Genomic DNA, 15,927 nt, shown 5'->3' on the forward strand with positions numbered 1-15,927 from the left:
AATTATCCTAGATCATAGAAACAGAATCCAAATCTCAGTTTTTCAAACCTTTATTTGGGTGGATTTTTAAGAACAGTATTTATATGGTACTTGCTGAAGAAGGGGATTTTGTTTAACTGGGATCAGAATTAGATCAACAATGATCATTTGTCAGCATCCCATCTTACGGACTTTGGTTTCAAGTTCAGAAACTTGGAAAAGTTTGGATTCATCTGTTATGTTTTTCAAAGTTCTTGCTGTGAATCTGGAATTTTTTGACTCGGGGCCATTTTGATTTTCAGCATAGCAAAATGAAAGATAGGATTGTCAGAGAGCAACTTGCCTATACATTTTCATATTTCTTAGTACAGCTTCTTCCCCAGCTGTGCTTTCATTGTGCTTGAATTTTCCAAGGTCTCTAGAGGATGTGTTTTGGTTTTTTTTTTTTGTTTTGTTTTGTTTTGTTTTTTTCATAAAGATTGACTTCCTTCTGTATCCATGCTTTTCAACCTTTTACAAAATGCATATATGGCATATAAACACAGGGGAAAAAACATTTTTGTGGGAGAAAGTTGCTGGTATCTATTGATACAAATTTCGAATATATGACTGTTCACTGCACAGAATTGATCAAAATGTTTATCTGGCTCATCTGAGTGTCACCCTGCTATGGCATGGAATAGGGAAAGTCACTAGGTTAGATGTGAGGCAAGGCTTTGCAAACTCAATCTTCTGTGAACTGCAAGAGGCCAGCAGAGAAATACATTTGTAGCATGCCTTGGCAGCAGCATCAGAACTGAGAGTGTCAAGGGGGCTGCATTTGATTAAAAATTATCATGCCTGGCTGCTGACACGCAGATTTCCTCCCCCACCGTCTTGGTATTTTCTTCAGCTTTTTCTGAGGGTGAGTGTCTGTACACACATAAAGGAGATCCTTTAAACAAAATTGAATCAAATAACTCTCATAATGTTTTTCCTTATTGCTAACATTTGTCACCTTGATGCATCTGTGAAGAGATGGGTTGAGACACAATGTGCTGTAAAATAACTGCTTGATGAATCAAAATGCAAGTTCAACATCAAGTGCCATGGTTAATATGATGCAAGCTTCCAGGTTAACAAACTCATAAATTGCCTTAGTATATATTTCCCTCCCCAAATTCAGCCTGTCCTTCCCTCCTAGAAGAATAGTTGTCCTTGTTGCATTATTTCTAGTTGAGATGTTGCTGTCGTGTTAACAAGTCAATTCATTTGGGCTTTGAAACCTGGGTTTTTCTTAACACATTACAACCTTCAAAACTTTACAGTGCTAAGATGGAGGTTTCACAGGTATAGATTGGCACAAAGTTGGTAGGGGCCAGGTAGGCAAACATCAGGTGAGAAGTTGGTCCATTGTTGTAGTTTTTCTCCTGAATGTGCCTTTGGGGGATTCTGTGCTGTAGGAGAGGCTTGTTGCTGCTTGAAGTGTGAATATGCTTTTGTTTAGAGTGACTTTTATCATGAGGTTATAGAATAATAAAAATGAAATAGTATTTTGTTTTTTTAAGTTATCTAATTGAAGTGCTTCTAGTTAGCCTTGAATCTATTTGTGTATATACCCTGCTATTTTAATACCTTTTTTTCCTGTTACCTAACAGCAAGCATAAAATAGCTAGTTTGAGTTCTTCAGATTAATGTTTTGTTTTCTGGCTTTTAAGGGAATCACTGCCTTCTCTAATGGAACTGTTTTTACCAAAAAAAACCAAGCAAAACCACTCTTTCTTCTCTTTTTGCTTTCCTCTGTAGGCTCCTTCATGATGGTGAACAGCTCTGGGCGGGCATCGGGGCAGAAAGCTCACTTGCTGTTGCCTACGCTGAAGGAAAATGACACACACTGCATCGACTTCCACTATTACTTATCCAGCAGAGACCGTTCCAGTCCTGGTTCTCTGAATGTCTACGTGAAGGTGAACGGAGGACCACAGGGCAATCCCATATGGAATGTCTCGGGGGTTGTTACAGAAGGATGGGTGAAAGCAGAACTTGCTATCAGCACATTCTGGCCACATTTTTATCAGGTATGAGTTTGTAATATTTTTCTCTCTTTTTCCTTTGAACATTGGGTTATGTAGGAGCTAAGCTATTGTTAGCAATAGGTATTCTGAAAATCAAATTCCGCTGCCCCCTTCCCCCCCCCCCCCCTTGACATTTTCCTATCAGAATGAATTTACATATAGCAAGAAGGTTATATAGGCATCTTGACATACTTCTTCCCATTTCATCCTTCTTATTCAGTTGTTGTCAGGTCACAGAGTGATGGATAGACTTCTGGGAGTTAGATTATCAGCAAGTTAAGACTCACTTGTTTATCATAAAATTGGCACATAAACCTACTTGTATTGGCACTTTCCATGGCACTATGTAAATGTAAATACAACTGAGTGTCTAGATGTGTAACTGTATCTCTGCATAAATTTGCCTGAACTATTTTTGGCCCGTGGTTGGTTCCATAAGAAGGAACATTTGTTCACTCAGCTTTGCATCTGGACTTTTCCTGTGCCCATATGAGAAGTATATGTACATAATACTACTAATAAAATCTTGTACTGTGGTATCAATTTGAGCATACTCTTCACTAGATCCTCTGTTCCTTTTCTTTTTAGCACTGCTTGTAACATGGTTGTACTTGTTCTGTTAGGAGTTTGTTTTTTTTTTTTTTTTTAATAAATAAGTATGAAGTTGAGGAATGTAATGGGTAAGTTGTTTCTTTCGTTATGTTAATTTTACAGCTACTTGTTAGTTGTCCACTTCAAATTTCATGTGGCAACTTTGCAGTCATTGTTTTAGTTTTAATTAGATAAGATTAGTGTTGAAGGTGTGTTTTTGTCTTGTTTTTATATTCAAGACAAAAAAAAAAAAGCCTGGGAGGTAATTGTACCCTAAAACTTGCAGGAAAAGCTGATATACGTATGGTACTAGTAAAAGACATGAGTGAAATAGGAATTATGATAGAATAAAATATGAAAGGGCAGGAAATAGTCTGCAGATAGAAAACAGCAGGTAAAAAAGCTTGCTTTTATTTTTCTTTTTTTGCTTCTAATAACTGGGTAGGAGGTCTATAAAATCTGAGCTGCAGTAGAATGCTTTAATGATCTGCCTCTGAAAAAGAGTTGGGCATATCAGCAGAATACATAGAGCACACTATGCAGGATGAGAGGAAGGGATAAAAAGATGCAAATGTGTGGAAAGTGGTGTTTTAAGGGCTGTGCACAACTTGTCACTTGATCTGAAGTCATATTAAAGTGCTTATACACCATTTATATTAACATGAACCTGGTCACGAACCAGAATTTGCTTCATAGTAGGTGCTCCACAGAGATAACAGAAATGATCTTTCACCCAGATAATCAGTGCTTGAAAAACCTGGAAAAGACAGTCTGATCTCACACTAAGAGAGATCCTACTCTTAGATATACCAGTAGTAGACTTCCTGAGCCTTACTTCTTTTGCAAGTCCTTTTGCAGGTCAAGTTTGCTCTTCCTGAGCAAAAAATCCTTTAAATCAAACAAGAATTTTTCACTGCAGTGCAAAAATGAACAGATTGGAAGCCAGCAGTAACTGCCTAGGAGTAGTTCCTTCCTAGAAAATGCAAGGGTTTTCTTTTTTGCTTTTTTGGTGAATAGGGATAATGTTCCCTTCTGTTTATGTTTGTGTTCTTATTCCTTAAGTGTGGCTTTCAAAATTTGGGATCTGTCCAACTATTATAGGGGATCTAGTAGACTGTTCTATCATCAGTCCCTGATTTTATAAACTCTCTTCTGTTGACAGTCTGCAATCCTGTGAGTTTCTAAATTTAATCAAAGGTGGTTTTTTTTTAGGAAAAAATAAAACTTTAAGCTTACAAAAGTGAAGAGGAGAACACAGTGAAGGACTTGGTCAAAATTTTTGCTATTTGACAGTCTAAAATAATGCTTCTGGCTAAAGGAGTCCAGAGGTGGGGTGTACTGTTGCCTAGGGAGGGTCTCATTTGACACTCATAGTCTACGATGCGCCATCAGAGTGTTATCGGTCAACTTTAAATCAAAATTGCATGCCTGGAGAACTCCTTCTATGCAAGAGGCCTGAAAGCATGTTCTGTATTTCAAAAGTACCAGGTAACACAGGAAAGTTTTCCTAAATGAATTCAATCTGCATCAGACAAAATGTGGATTGTTCTCTTAATACACAGAAACCACACCATCCTGAATTGCAGCATGCATCGGAAATTCAGTCAGACAAAAAATAGGAAACTATCTGCCCTGGGTCAGAGGCTTTGACAAGTACTTTGAGTTTTGGAGATGTGACTAGTAGAACAGTAGTAACCAAGCCAAATGCCAGAAATAGTGTCTTAGGTCTGGCAGTTCTGTGCAAGGGTCATATGAGTCATCTGGATCCGGAAGCACTCTGCTGAGATATAAACATGGGAATGGTGGAGATTTATAATGTCTACACTATAGTTACTTGTACTTGGACTCCCAGCCTGCAAATGTTTTTAGTGTAGCGAGAAAAAGCCATAATAGTTCTTGAAGAAAGGTAATACATGTAATCTTGAATTACTGCTTGCCATAAGGATGAACTTAGTCCCAGAATGCACCAAGGGCAGCACTAGAGTCTGCCAGGAAGAGGTTTTTTTGATGTATAGCAAGGAATGTTATTGATCCATGCCTGAAGAAAACTGTTGTACCACAACAGATGAGCCAGGCTATGCTGTGAACACAGACATTGTTGGTGTATAGCAGGAGTGAAATGCAGGATTGTTTATTGGTAAGGAAACATGAAATGACTTAGTATTTGCAGTTCTCAGGAGCATTTGAGAATGTCTTTTGAGAGTAAAGCTTTGCATTTTGTCATCTATGTTAATTCCTAGAGAAGTTCTTTAAAAATAAACCATTGTTAAATGCCTGTGTCTCAACCATTCTACTACACTTCTGACTGAAGTTAAAAGGACATGAGACATACTCATTATGAAATTTGCAGAACTGGCCCCCATAAGCATGGATTCCTGCTTTTTCCTCATGCTGGGTCTCAATTCCCTGTTTTCGGGAAAACCTGGGTGCTCCCGTGCTTCTCGCTTTGATGGGGCTGAGATGCTGCAAAATGCATAAAAAGACAACAATGTGGGAGCTTGAACTGGGAAATAACAAGAATAACTGAGTGTAAAGTGGAACAGATAACAAAAGAGTCTGTCAAAACAATACTGTGTGAATTGAGAGGAACCCTTCACTCTTTTCTGTAGATTCTGCATTTTTTTTTTAGGAATTGACTCGGTTGTTACTGACTGGAGTTGTATTGTGCTGTATTAAACACTCTGTACAAGTCAGTAATTAACAGAGGGCAATTCTGTATGCATCAGTGCTTACTTTTGCCACTCACTAACAGGTAATGCCAGTGTCTTGGAGAAGTTGCCTTTCTAAGTTCTTGGATTGAAGGAAATTGAGAATTGCTTCATTGTGGCTTATAGCTACTCACAAATGCAAAACTTATATAATATTTTGTAGCTGTAATGTTGTGCTTCAGTTCTGAAGAGAGTTGCAGTAGTTGCTTACTTGACCTTCACAGTAAGTGTAATTTTTATCACAAATGACATTTAATTTCTAAAATGAACTGTAATTTCCATACTAAGGACTTGCATTGTGTTCTTTTACAGTCCCTAAAAAGCCGCTCGAGAACCTTGATAACACAAAACACTTGTTGGTGGGTTTTGGAATATTTTATCTTAACTTCTACAGACTTGCTTCCTCCTATTGCTCCTTGGACAGCCTATTTTTTGTCCACCCTCCTCTGGAGTAGAACTTTGTTTTTACATATTGTTATCGTTTGAACTTTTCTTAGTTTATATCTTTACTTGTTAATTTTTGTATTCTACATATTTTTATCATGTCTTTTTTCTAATGGATATTTTTCAGAAGATCACACGTGTGGATGTGTTTTGAATTGGGGGAGCATGTCTTAGGAAATCATGGAAACATGAGTAGAAACTACAATCTGGAAGCCCAAATGCAAAGCAAAATTAGTAACTGAAGAGGGTCCCAATACGGAGAGTGGCCCGAGTAACGACAATCACCCCAATGCGGCTACATGTCGTCCCCCTCTATTGCCCGAGTCGCTTGGTTATGTCCTTTGCACAGCAAGCACCCGCTCTTCACGTGCCCCATACCCCTGGATTATTGGTCATAAGCAACTTATCATGCACCCAAAGGGAAACTGTGATAGGCAAGCATCTTGCGGTTTGCTGCATACTTGTGCTTAGCGTAGCCAGATACATAGCTGGGAAAATTCCTCATTTATCTCAGATACAGTTCCTCACAACACAGCCCTTCAAGGTCATCCTCATAACACAGGTGTTGTTAGCAGTCTGATCTCAGGCCTGGATTGTCCAAACCTTGCAACAAAATATCGTGGCCATTCTCTGTCAGAAATTCTACTACAAGGAACAGCAATTCTGTACTTATGAATGACATATTCATCTACTGTCATAGCCAGGTCATACAGTGATCAGCGTTTGGACAGTTGAATCTTTTACATCTTCTGATGGAGGAGATGAAGAAGAGGCTGAACAGTGACAGAGTGGGATACCAACTTTTACTGATAATGAAAATAAGTGGTGAAAACTGGCTTTAAGTAGTTAAGTCTGTGTTTTATTAATGAAATTTAGAAGTTACAAATAACTGAAATACTTTCTTGTACGGAACAAGTACCTGCACTAGAATACTGCTCTAGTCATGACAACTGTGCCAGCTGAACATGTTAATTGACTCAGTCTTTGAAAACCTGCTTGTATACCTATGCAAAACTGAGCAATTTAATACAGTGTGAACATTACTTTAGTAAGAGGGAATGAAACTGGGGACATCCCTTTCAGATGGAGAGGAGAGCATTCATTACATCTCCACCCATTCATTTTTTTTTAAATAATAAAGGAGAGTGCTTCATTCCTTTGAGAAGAGAATCACTAACTTGAGAAGTGGCGACACCAAGATGTTGAATAATCAGTCTGCAGCTGTTGCAGTTTAGCATTTCTAAACTTCTGTTCCTCATAGAATATCTCAAGTTGGAAGGGCCCCATAAGGATCATTGAGTCAACTCCCTGCTCCTCACCAGTCTACCGAAAACTAAACCATATGATGAAGAGTGTTGTCAGGATTCCCCGTGAACTCTGACAGGGTTGGTGCTGTCACCACTTCCCTGGGCAGCCTGTTGCAGGGACCCATCACCCTCCCAGTGAACAATCTTTTCCTAATGTCCATCCTGAACTTCCCCTGATGGAGCTTCATCCTGTTCCTTATCCCATCACCAGAGAGAGGAGTTCAGCACCTGCCCCTCCGCTGCCCGCCTGGAGGACTCATGTCCCACTGTCCTTTAATTGTCGGGCGAAGCGCACCATATTTAATGCTATTTTCTCCTGAATATTTGGTTAGCTCATTTGGCAGTAGTTAACTTATTTTTAATGATCTTTTTGTCAGTTTTTAGTTTTTTTGTTTTTTTTTTTTTTTTTTTTCCTGCATCACCGATTTTAAGACTGTCTATTTCTAGTAACAGGATATTTCAGATTGGGACAGTTTTCCAGGTAAAATCATAAAGCCATGGGGCAGAATGAGATTTTTGTTCATCTGTAATTGAATATCTGGCTATTCGGACTCAGATTAGTGGAACATTTTCATTATCCAGATACATAAATAAAATAGAAAGTGCTAGCTAGTGTATCACTAATGTAGAGAAACATTACATGTGGGTTTTAAGAGTATTCACTCTTATGCCATGTTACTTCAATCCAGGGGAAGGCAGAAACAGCTTTATTATATCTGGAAGAATCTTATTTCAGTCCAGTATCTAGAATCCAGGGTCATCTATTGCTTGTAATTTGCTTTCTAATACTGCAGTGGCATGCATGCCAAATCAAGGTTTTCTCCAGATGAATCCACGCAGGGTTATTGATTCAATAAGAGAATTTTATCTCATGCACAGCATTCTCCAAATTTCTGAGACATACTAAGAACAAGATGTCAGATGATTATCCACTTAAATGTTCTCGGACTGATGCTTAAAGTGAATATAGTTGTGTATATACACAGGGTATTTTTGCTCTTCCAAATGAAATAATCACACAATTGTTTCTAATCCTAATGAATGTTGTTCTAACTTTTTGTTTTCCATATCAAACAGATTTTTCAATCTTTGTGCATGTACATACTGAATTGCCTTGGTACCCCTTCATTATAAATGATGAAATGCCTTGAATAACTCAGACACTGGAATAAAAGCAGAATATGGTGACTGACCAAATGACTAGTATAGCTATTATTTTTAAGAAAACTCTTTCTTATTTTGTATTTCAGGTGATATTTGAATCTGTCTCTCTGAAGGGACATCCAGGGTACATAGCTGTGGATGAAGTCAGAGTTCTCGCCCATCCATGCAGTGAGCACTCTTTGTTTTTCTAAATGTATCAATGTGTTATATACCAGGTTTTACAGTCTAAAGGAATGATTTACCCAATTTTGTCAGCACTAAAATGTCATCTTGTATCCCTCTGAGGCACCTAAAGACAATCAGCCTTGCATAATTACATAACTTTGTGAGTTGTGCAAAAGGCAAAACTGCTCTCGAGCTATAGCTAGTGCCAGGACATCTGTGGAAGTGTCTCTTCCTCTCTTGTTATGAGAACATAAACCTGATTGTTCTATTATTTCTGAATCATATTGCTGTAGAATATCTAAAAAGCTTCTGATAATATCCTGTGTGTTAACTTAAGAAAAGAAGAAACAAACAAATTGTTTCAATATTTCATTGGTAAAGGACATATCCCAAAGGTGTGTCTGTCTCAACAAATGTTAAACCCACTCAGCACTCCTGTAAAGATGTTAAATATAAATCTCTTTCAGACAATACACTTGCACAGGAGGAGAAACTAATGCAGGTTCATTACGCTGTTCAAAAAATATTAGTGCCCATTTCTTCTATTGAAGCCATAATAATAAGCTTAGGTTTTGGGTTTTTTTTTCTCTTTAAAGAAACCTTGAGTCCTAATCTTTGAGTCTGAACTTTTTTGGTTTTGCTGTGCATCTACAGTGTGGCTTAAGGACCTTATTGTGTACGTAGTATACAGTTTCTTCTAAAGATTTTTTTTTTTAACAGCCCCTCTCACTAGTTCATAGTTTAAGTCAGTGACAGATGTTCACAAAAAAAGCCATAGATCATACTGATGGAGTGAAATCAACTGGTTTTCTTCAGTACAGAATTTCAAAGAATAGCTGCCATTCAGTGTGACAGCCATGGTTCTGCTCAAGTTTAACAGGACATTTCTGATAACTGCAGTATGGTTAATTGCTGTTTAACTAAATTATATTTGTATTTACCATGTGCTCATTGCTCAGGCCTTTGGGTGCATTTACTTCATTAAGAAATACTTACAATCTGTATTAACCAGATGTTGCTGATAACTGGCAGCATCCAGACAAATCCCCCAAATGGTCTGTGAGCGTTCCACAACATGTTGGGTGATGACTGATCCCTTTATTGGGAAAGAGGCCACTGAACAAAGCATGGGGCAAAGCTTAAGCGAGAAAGTTATGGAATTTAAAATAAGAGACAGGATGCTGTGTTACACCCCTGCTTAATCAACTATTTTAACTGATTTTAAATATATTTCTCCAAGTATATGCAGGTCCCTCTTTAAATTTAAGTGCATTCTTGGTGACTCAAACCTGATATGATTCAGTTAACTACTCCTTTTGAATCAGTTTGCAACCTGCAGCATACGGAACTCATTGCAAGCTGCAAGTTCTCTGCAGTCTTTGTAAGTGCTTCTGTCTGATTCCCACTGTTGCTTTTGTTGTGCAACATGGACAGCCACCAGGGGAAATGTCACCAGAGGGTGTTCCATTGACTTGTACAGGTGTTGTCCCTCATTTGTTTTACAGTTGTTACAACTCAAAATGCAGAGATCATAAAGTTCCTGATGACCCTGGAGGTTACTGAAATTATTAGCGATATTTCTTCATTTCTGGCTTTACCTTCATGAATGACAATATAGCAGACAGACCTAAGTATCAGCAAAAATGCAGTTAAATGCCTTAATGACACGGTAATGGAGAAAAATAAATATCTTGCTGGTATTGCCTTTTTTTTTTTTTTTTTTTTTTTTTTTTTTTGTCCCATGAAGGAGTGCACTGGAGTATCAATTTTCCTTATGCTAAAGTGCATGAGCACTTGCAGTCCTAGGGCAGCCCCATGCTCTGGGAGCTGGGCAGACCTGAGGACCGGGAGTTTGGGGCCAGTGTGACTGTGCTCACCCAGGCTGTGAAGCTTCATAATCGGAGCTGGCCTGTATCTGCCCACCTTAGACTGCATGCAGAAATTACTAGCATTAGCCTGCAAATATCATGTACTACATTCTGACTGTCACCCAGAGGTAATTTTCCAGTAAACTTTGATGTAAATTACTGATCCCTAGAAAGCACGATGGTACAGAGTTGCTATCTTTCAGGAGCTGTCAGGAAACAGCGTGTGGTCAATGGGGTACAGAAGCTAGATAAAAACATTTGGTGTAGTGGATATGCATGTGTTCTCTGTTTATGTGTCTATAGTAGACAAATACTTACATGTCAAGCTTCATGCATGCACAGATACAGATACCCTCATCCTTTTGAAGCTATTTGATTCCAATAGAAAAAGATGGGTTGCTGTGTCCTCTGAAATTATGTATGTCATCAGTGTTTAATCATATGAAAAAATGTGAAGTTTAAGTTGAAAAAGTCTGAACTTGAGTCTCGTAAGGCTGCTCAGTGTGTCCTACTAAAAGTTTTCAAATAGTGCATATTTGAAAATGGTGCAAGAATCAAGTTCATTTAACAGTGTCAGATTCACTACTATAATCTTTTTTATTTTCTTGTAAGTTAACATACCCACGTGAATGAGTATGGTGTTTAGTTAAAAAAGATAATCCTCTCATCTAGTTCCTTTGTGAACAAATACGATGTCTTCATTTTAATGTCAGTGGCTTAGTATTGAATTAATGTATCAGCAAACACTGATATTGATAATCTTAAATGAATACAGTGATACAGTACTGTCAGTTATACGAATATTTAATATCTGATTTGATATTAATGACACATCATTGTTCTAAATGTCTAGGGTGTATTTGATAGTCAATAAAAAGGAAAAATAAGCAAAATTTTCTGAAGAGAATAAATTACTCAATTGCTCTTTATAACAAGTTTTAAGAAATTGTGCAGATGACCATGAACCTGTGTTGTGATTTGATCTAAGTCTGTGTTTTCAGATGGGCCAGAGCGCTCTCTGATCCCCTCGGCTATCCTCTGTCAGATCGATAATCCACCTCACTCCGCAGCGAATAGTTAAATATGGAAGGACAGCTTCATTTTGCAAAATCACATTGTCAGGGATGGGCCCTAATGCTTTGCTGAGTGTTTATATCTGTGTTGGTGTAGCACAGTCAATTACTGCCTTGCTCTACCCTTGCAATACTTTGCATCTTTTGTTAGGAAAAGCACCTCATTTCCTACGACTTCAGAACGTGGAGGTTAATGTGGGGCAGAACGCAACATTCCAGTGCATTGCTGGAGGGAAGTGGTCACAGCATGACAAACTCTGGCTCCAGGTAAAGTGATGCGCGTTTTTTGGTGGTGGTTTCTTTCTGTTGATTTGCTTTTGGTTTGTTTACTTTTTCAAGTAAAATAAGTAGGTAGGGAAAGACTGGGGTGGTGGGGCAAAATCTTTTCATCAAGATCCTTTGAGAACTGCCTTAAATTGTTTTTAGGTGAGAGTTTAAGGTGGCAAAGTATAGAATAGTGATACAGAAGATGGAATAAATGTCCAGTGACAGCAAAATTTTGGTTTCAAACAAATGCCTGTGCACCTGTGAGCACTCAGTCATAAAGCAGAAGAGTCAGAACAAGTGGAATAGTTCTTCACTTTCTGCTGTATTATGCAATCTTCCTTCCTGTCATGCTCCAAAAATGTCCTCAGCCTATAGTCAGTGACACTATGTTAAGAAGGAAACCTACTGTGAAATCGGAGATTACTGCCTGGATGGTAAAAATAGGCAAAACCAGTTTGTACTCAGTTTTTCTTCCTCCCAATTTCCCTTGGCTGCATTTGATAGCAGATCGTTCCTTTTAGTCACTCACTAAAAGACCAAAACATTCCATTTCTTAATGTCTGTATTTTCACCTTACTGGTTGGATTTGAAAGACTGTGTTGTGCTATTCAGGTGGGCATACTGACAACCTTAAGAAGTCATTTTCAGTTCTAGAGTTAGAAATGGAACATATATCGGACTGAAGATGCGAAGTGCATGTTTCCCAGGGAAGGACAAAATTACTTCTGCTGTTTGAAGTGCTCTGATATGTAGGCCCAACATTATCATGCACTTTACACAGAGCTCTTCTAGAAGCTTTTAAAATAGTTGAGCTCTTTGCTTCTTCTAAACTTCTGTGCCATTAAACACCTAACATCCCAAACAAGTCAAGAGGATTCTCTTGCTGTATGTGCTGTGCATGTACGCAGGGCCAACGTAAACTTTCAGAACACTTAAGACAGTTTTTATTCTCCATTTGGACTGATCTGACTGAAGGCCTGACAGCCTCATGGATTTGTAACATCTGAGACAGACAAGAATGGCCTTTGTCATGGTTGCTATGGCATTTGTAGTCAAATAACTAACAGATTTTCTCAAACATTTTATTGACTTTAGACATTTTAATAAACTTTAAAAATAAAAATTTCAAATCTAGTTTAAATACTAGGAGAGGAATCAGTTTACCTAATCATAAGAATTAAAATTAGCACTGGGAAAAAAACCTGAGTTGGTGAGAAATGTAATCAGCATCATTTAAAAATGACTTGACAGTCACTTTGATTGTACTCTCATCACAGCTCTTCTCATAAAAATTACATTTTAAACTGAAATTTATTAACCTATGATGTACTTTTAGCATCCACTGAGGTTTGTTTTTTTTGAGTCCTTTCAGTGAAATATTTCCACAGTTATGACTGTGTGTAGGAACACTTCTGTGTAAAAACACTTCTGACCTGAAGCAGTATGAACCTTTTTCTATGAGAAGCAGGGGTTTGGGAGGAAATCGTTATTGTTGCTAGTAGAAACCTGTTTTCCATTCTCTAAAATTGAAACATTTAATGAAAATAGCCTTGGAAAAACCCCCAAAACCTGATTACTGGAAATCGGCAAAACAGCAGTGTGTTTTCCATTGAAACTCCTAACAGACTAGACAATTGAGCAAATTCAGGTGTGTTTGCTGTGAAGAACTTATATTTCTAGCTAATTCATAATCTGTTCCTTTTCCAGTTGGGAAAATGTAGTCTGGCATTGGTACAGAGGTTTACTGAGGAATGTTGGACATACAACAATGTCTACTCATCCAACCAATTTATTTAAATTGGTCCAGGATCAAAGTTTTACATCTGAAAATGCCAAATTTACAGAATCTGTTAATTTGTAGCATTTTCCCAAGTGTACAAAATCCATTCATTTGTAGTATTTTTGTATCCTAGCTAGCCCTCCAAATACACTGTGTACAACTGCATAATCTGAACTGTCACTCTCCAGCCTTTTCAATACATTTAACACGTCAAATGCCCAAATATGTTTCAGAAATTGAATAGACATGAAAACTTAAATATATGTGTAAGAATATTTAAGCCCTGGTTCATACAACCCTGTAAATTTTTCACAGTTATAGCTAGCAGGCTTCTATTGAAAAATTGTGCTTGGATAAAGTCTTATCTAGTGATGTGAATGTGAAGGTCTGAACAACATTAAGAAGCGTAACAAAGAATGAATTACATATGGATGCATAATTTGTGTGTCTTCACAACTTACATTATTCTTGTCCGTCTTTACAGCAGTGGAATGGAAGGGACACAGCATTAATGGTCACTCGGGTGGTCAACCATAGGCGTTTTTCTGCTACTGTCAGTGTAGCTGACACCTCTCAACGCAGTATCAGCAAGTATCGATGTGTCATTCGTTCAGATGGTGGATCTGGAGTTTCGAATTATGCAGAATTAATAGTGAAAGGTAAGTTACATTAAACAGCAGGTTTATGCAAGGTATTTCCTCCCAGATGGCATCTGTGTATAAAAATTGACATCCTATGGGGCTGCCTTCTTTAATTCTTATTAAATTTAAGTAAGAAAAAAAGTGTAGAAGTGACATGAATTTCAATCATTTTCTTCTCTTGTATTAAAATTTTGTCTGCATACAGGCCTCTGCATAAACTTTTGTAGTAATGCTCGATAGCTGTGGGTACTTCTATTGTAGTCAGCTAAACAGTTTGTCTGTCAGTCAGCTTTGTCTGCCTGCCTTTACAGTATTTTTATCAGGCATCAGTAATCTTGTGATGGAGAGTTGCACATCAGAAGAGTTTGCTTAAGGCTGCTTGGAGTAAATGACGGGATTGATTCTGCTAATGTCCTGAAGTATATAGGAGAAACATCAGTAGTTCTTGAAGGATGCTAGGGTTTTAGCCCTGTTACTTACTGTGATTCAAGAGCTCATACTGTGCCTGACACGCAAGACACGTTTCACTGCCTCTCAGGTGGCAAGATCAGAAGGTGGCTAAGTCACTCCTGAGACATTCTGTGTTTGGGGTGGTGGTGATGTGAGCTGGGAGGAATTTGAAGTATGGGTCTGCTCACATAGTATAATTTCATTGATCTAAATCTTTTGCTTTTCAGTGAAAATGGAGGGCTGCTGTAGAAGTAAGATCACTTTTGTCCACTGTACTGCTTTCTGTCAACTTACTCTGACATTTTGTCAGGATATTGATGACTTTACAGTGCCTTAAATATAGTGTGCTGTGTGGTGCAGGTATTCAGACTACACAGATCATGAAGAGAATGCTCCTGTTAGATACCAAGTGTTTTTAATTCCCACTCGGTGATCTTGCATCTTGTTCAAATCCAGAGGAATTAATTAATGATTAAAATGGAATTGAGTTTCCAGGAGTAGCATATCTGGTATTGTATCATAGGTAAATAGAAGGAATGCAATCTTCCAGAGCAACCAAACATCAGAATATACAAAGTTGAGTTAGGTGCCTGACACTTTCTCATTCATTGATGCATGAAGGGGAAAAAATAGAAAAATAAGTAATAAACATGAACGGTTGGATGTCCACCAGGAAAGACGATAGATTCATTGCTGGATTACTCAGGCAGACACCAAGCTAGAAGAACTTTTAGGATAATAATGGTTTTATGGGAAGGTATACTCCTCTGCTCCTTGCTCCCTTTTAAGGTTAAGTGGTTCATTTGAGGTTACTTTGGTGCAGTACTGTGACACACTGGGATTCCATGGATGAGTGCTTCCAAAAAGTCTGACTAATTTTAGTGTGGATAATAGCAAATATGTAATGCATGCACACAGGGTGAAATGAAAGCAAATTAGGATTGTTTAATTCTGAAGAGATGTTTATTGAATTTCAGTAATGTACTTGGGTATACATTAAATTAGTCTGTAATTGAAGTTTTGCTCAATTGATTGTCCTGCCCCAAAACCCACCAAATCCAAGCTAAGACTCTGCTTCTCATGTGCTTTCTTTTGATAAGTTGAACATAAAATCATAAGGGATTTCTTCAGCAAAGTTTAGATCTTTTTGCTTCCCTATGCTGAAGATGTTTTATGGTAATATTGAGAAAGGAAAGATTAATGTATATTTCTCAATATTGAATGATAGTATTTGGTGCTTTAAAGTACACGTGCTACTTCTACACCCTTAATTGAAACAACAGGTGTCTATGCCAGCAAATTAAAAAAATGATCAATGAAATTAAACCTTCTGCCGCACCCCCAAGTCCTCCCCTTACTTGTCTATGTGGACATCTTTAATAAGAACAGTGTATTATTGTAAAGTAATCACTGCAAATCTTGTACAAAATACGCTT

At 37.9% G+C, this 15,927-nt stretch overlaps 1 protein-coding gene across 8 annotated transcripts in view; it reads left to right on the forward strand.

Moving 5' to 3' along the window:
* PTPRT (protein tyrosine phosphatase receptor type T) overlaps positions 1-15,927 on the forward strand; it is a 467,676-nt gene that overhangs the window by 175,127 nt on the left and 276,622 nt on the right. For all 8 annotated transcript variants that reach the window (XM_033003561.2, XM_042800879.1, XM_042800881.1 and 5 more), the window contains exons 3-6: positions 1,765-2,036; positions 8,334-8,415; positions 11,505-11,620; positions 13,885-14,059. In XM_033003561.2, the coding sequence (XP_032859452.1) occupies positions 1,765-2,036; positions 8,334-8,415; positions 11,505-11,620; positions 13,885-14,059 (645 nt within the window). The remainder of the gene's footprint in view (positions 1-1,764; positions 2,037-8,333; positions 8,416-11,504; positions 11,621-13,884; positions 14,060-15,927) is intronic.

This window comes from Tyto alba, unplaced genomic scaffold (assembly GCF_018691265.1).
Source record: "Tyto alba isolate M040663 unplaced genomic scaffold, T.alba_DEE_v4.0 Super-Scaffold_33, whole genome shotgun sequence".
NCBI classification, from domain to species: domain Eukaryota; kingdom Metazoa; phylum Chordata; class Aves; order Strigiformes; family Tytonidae; genus Tyto; species Tyto alba.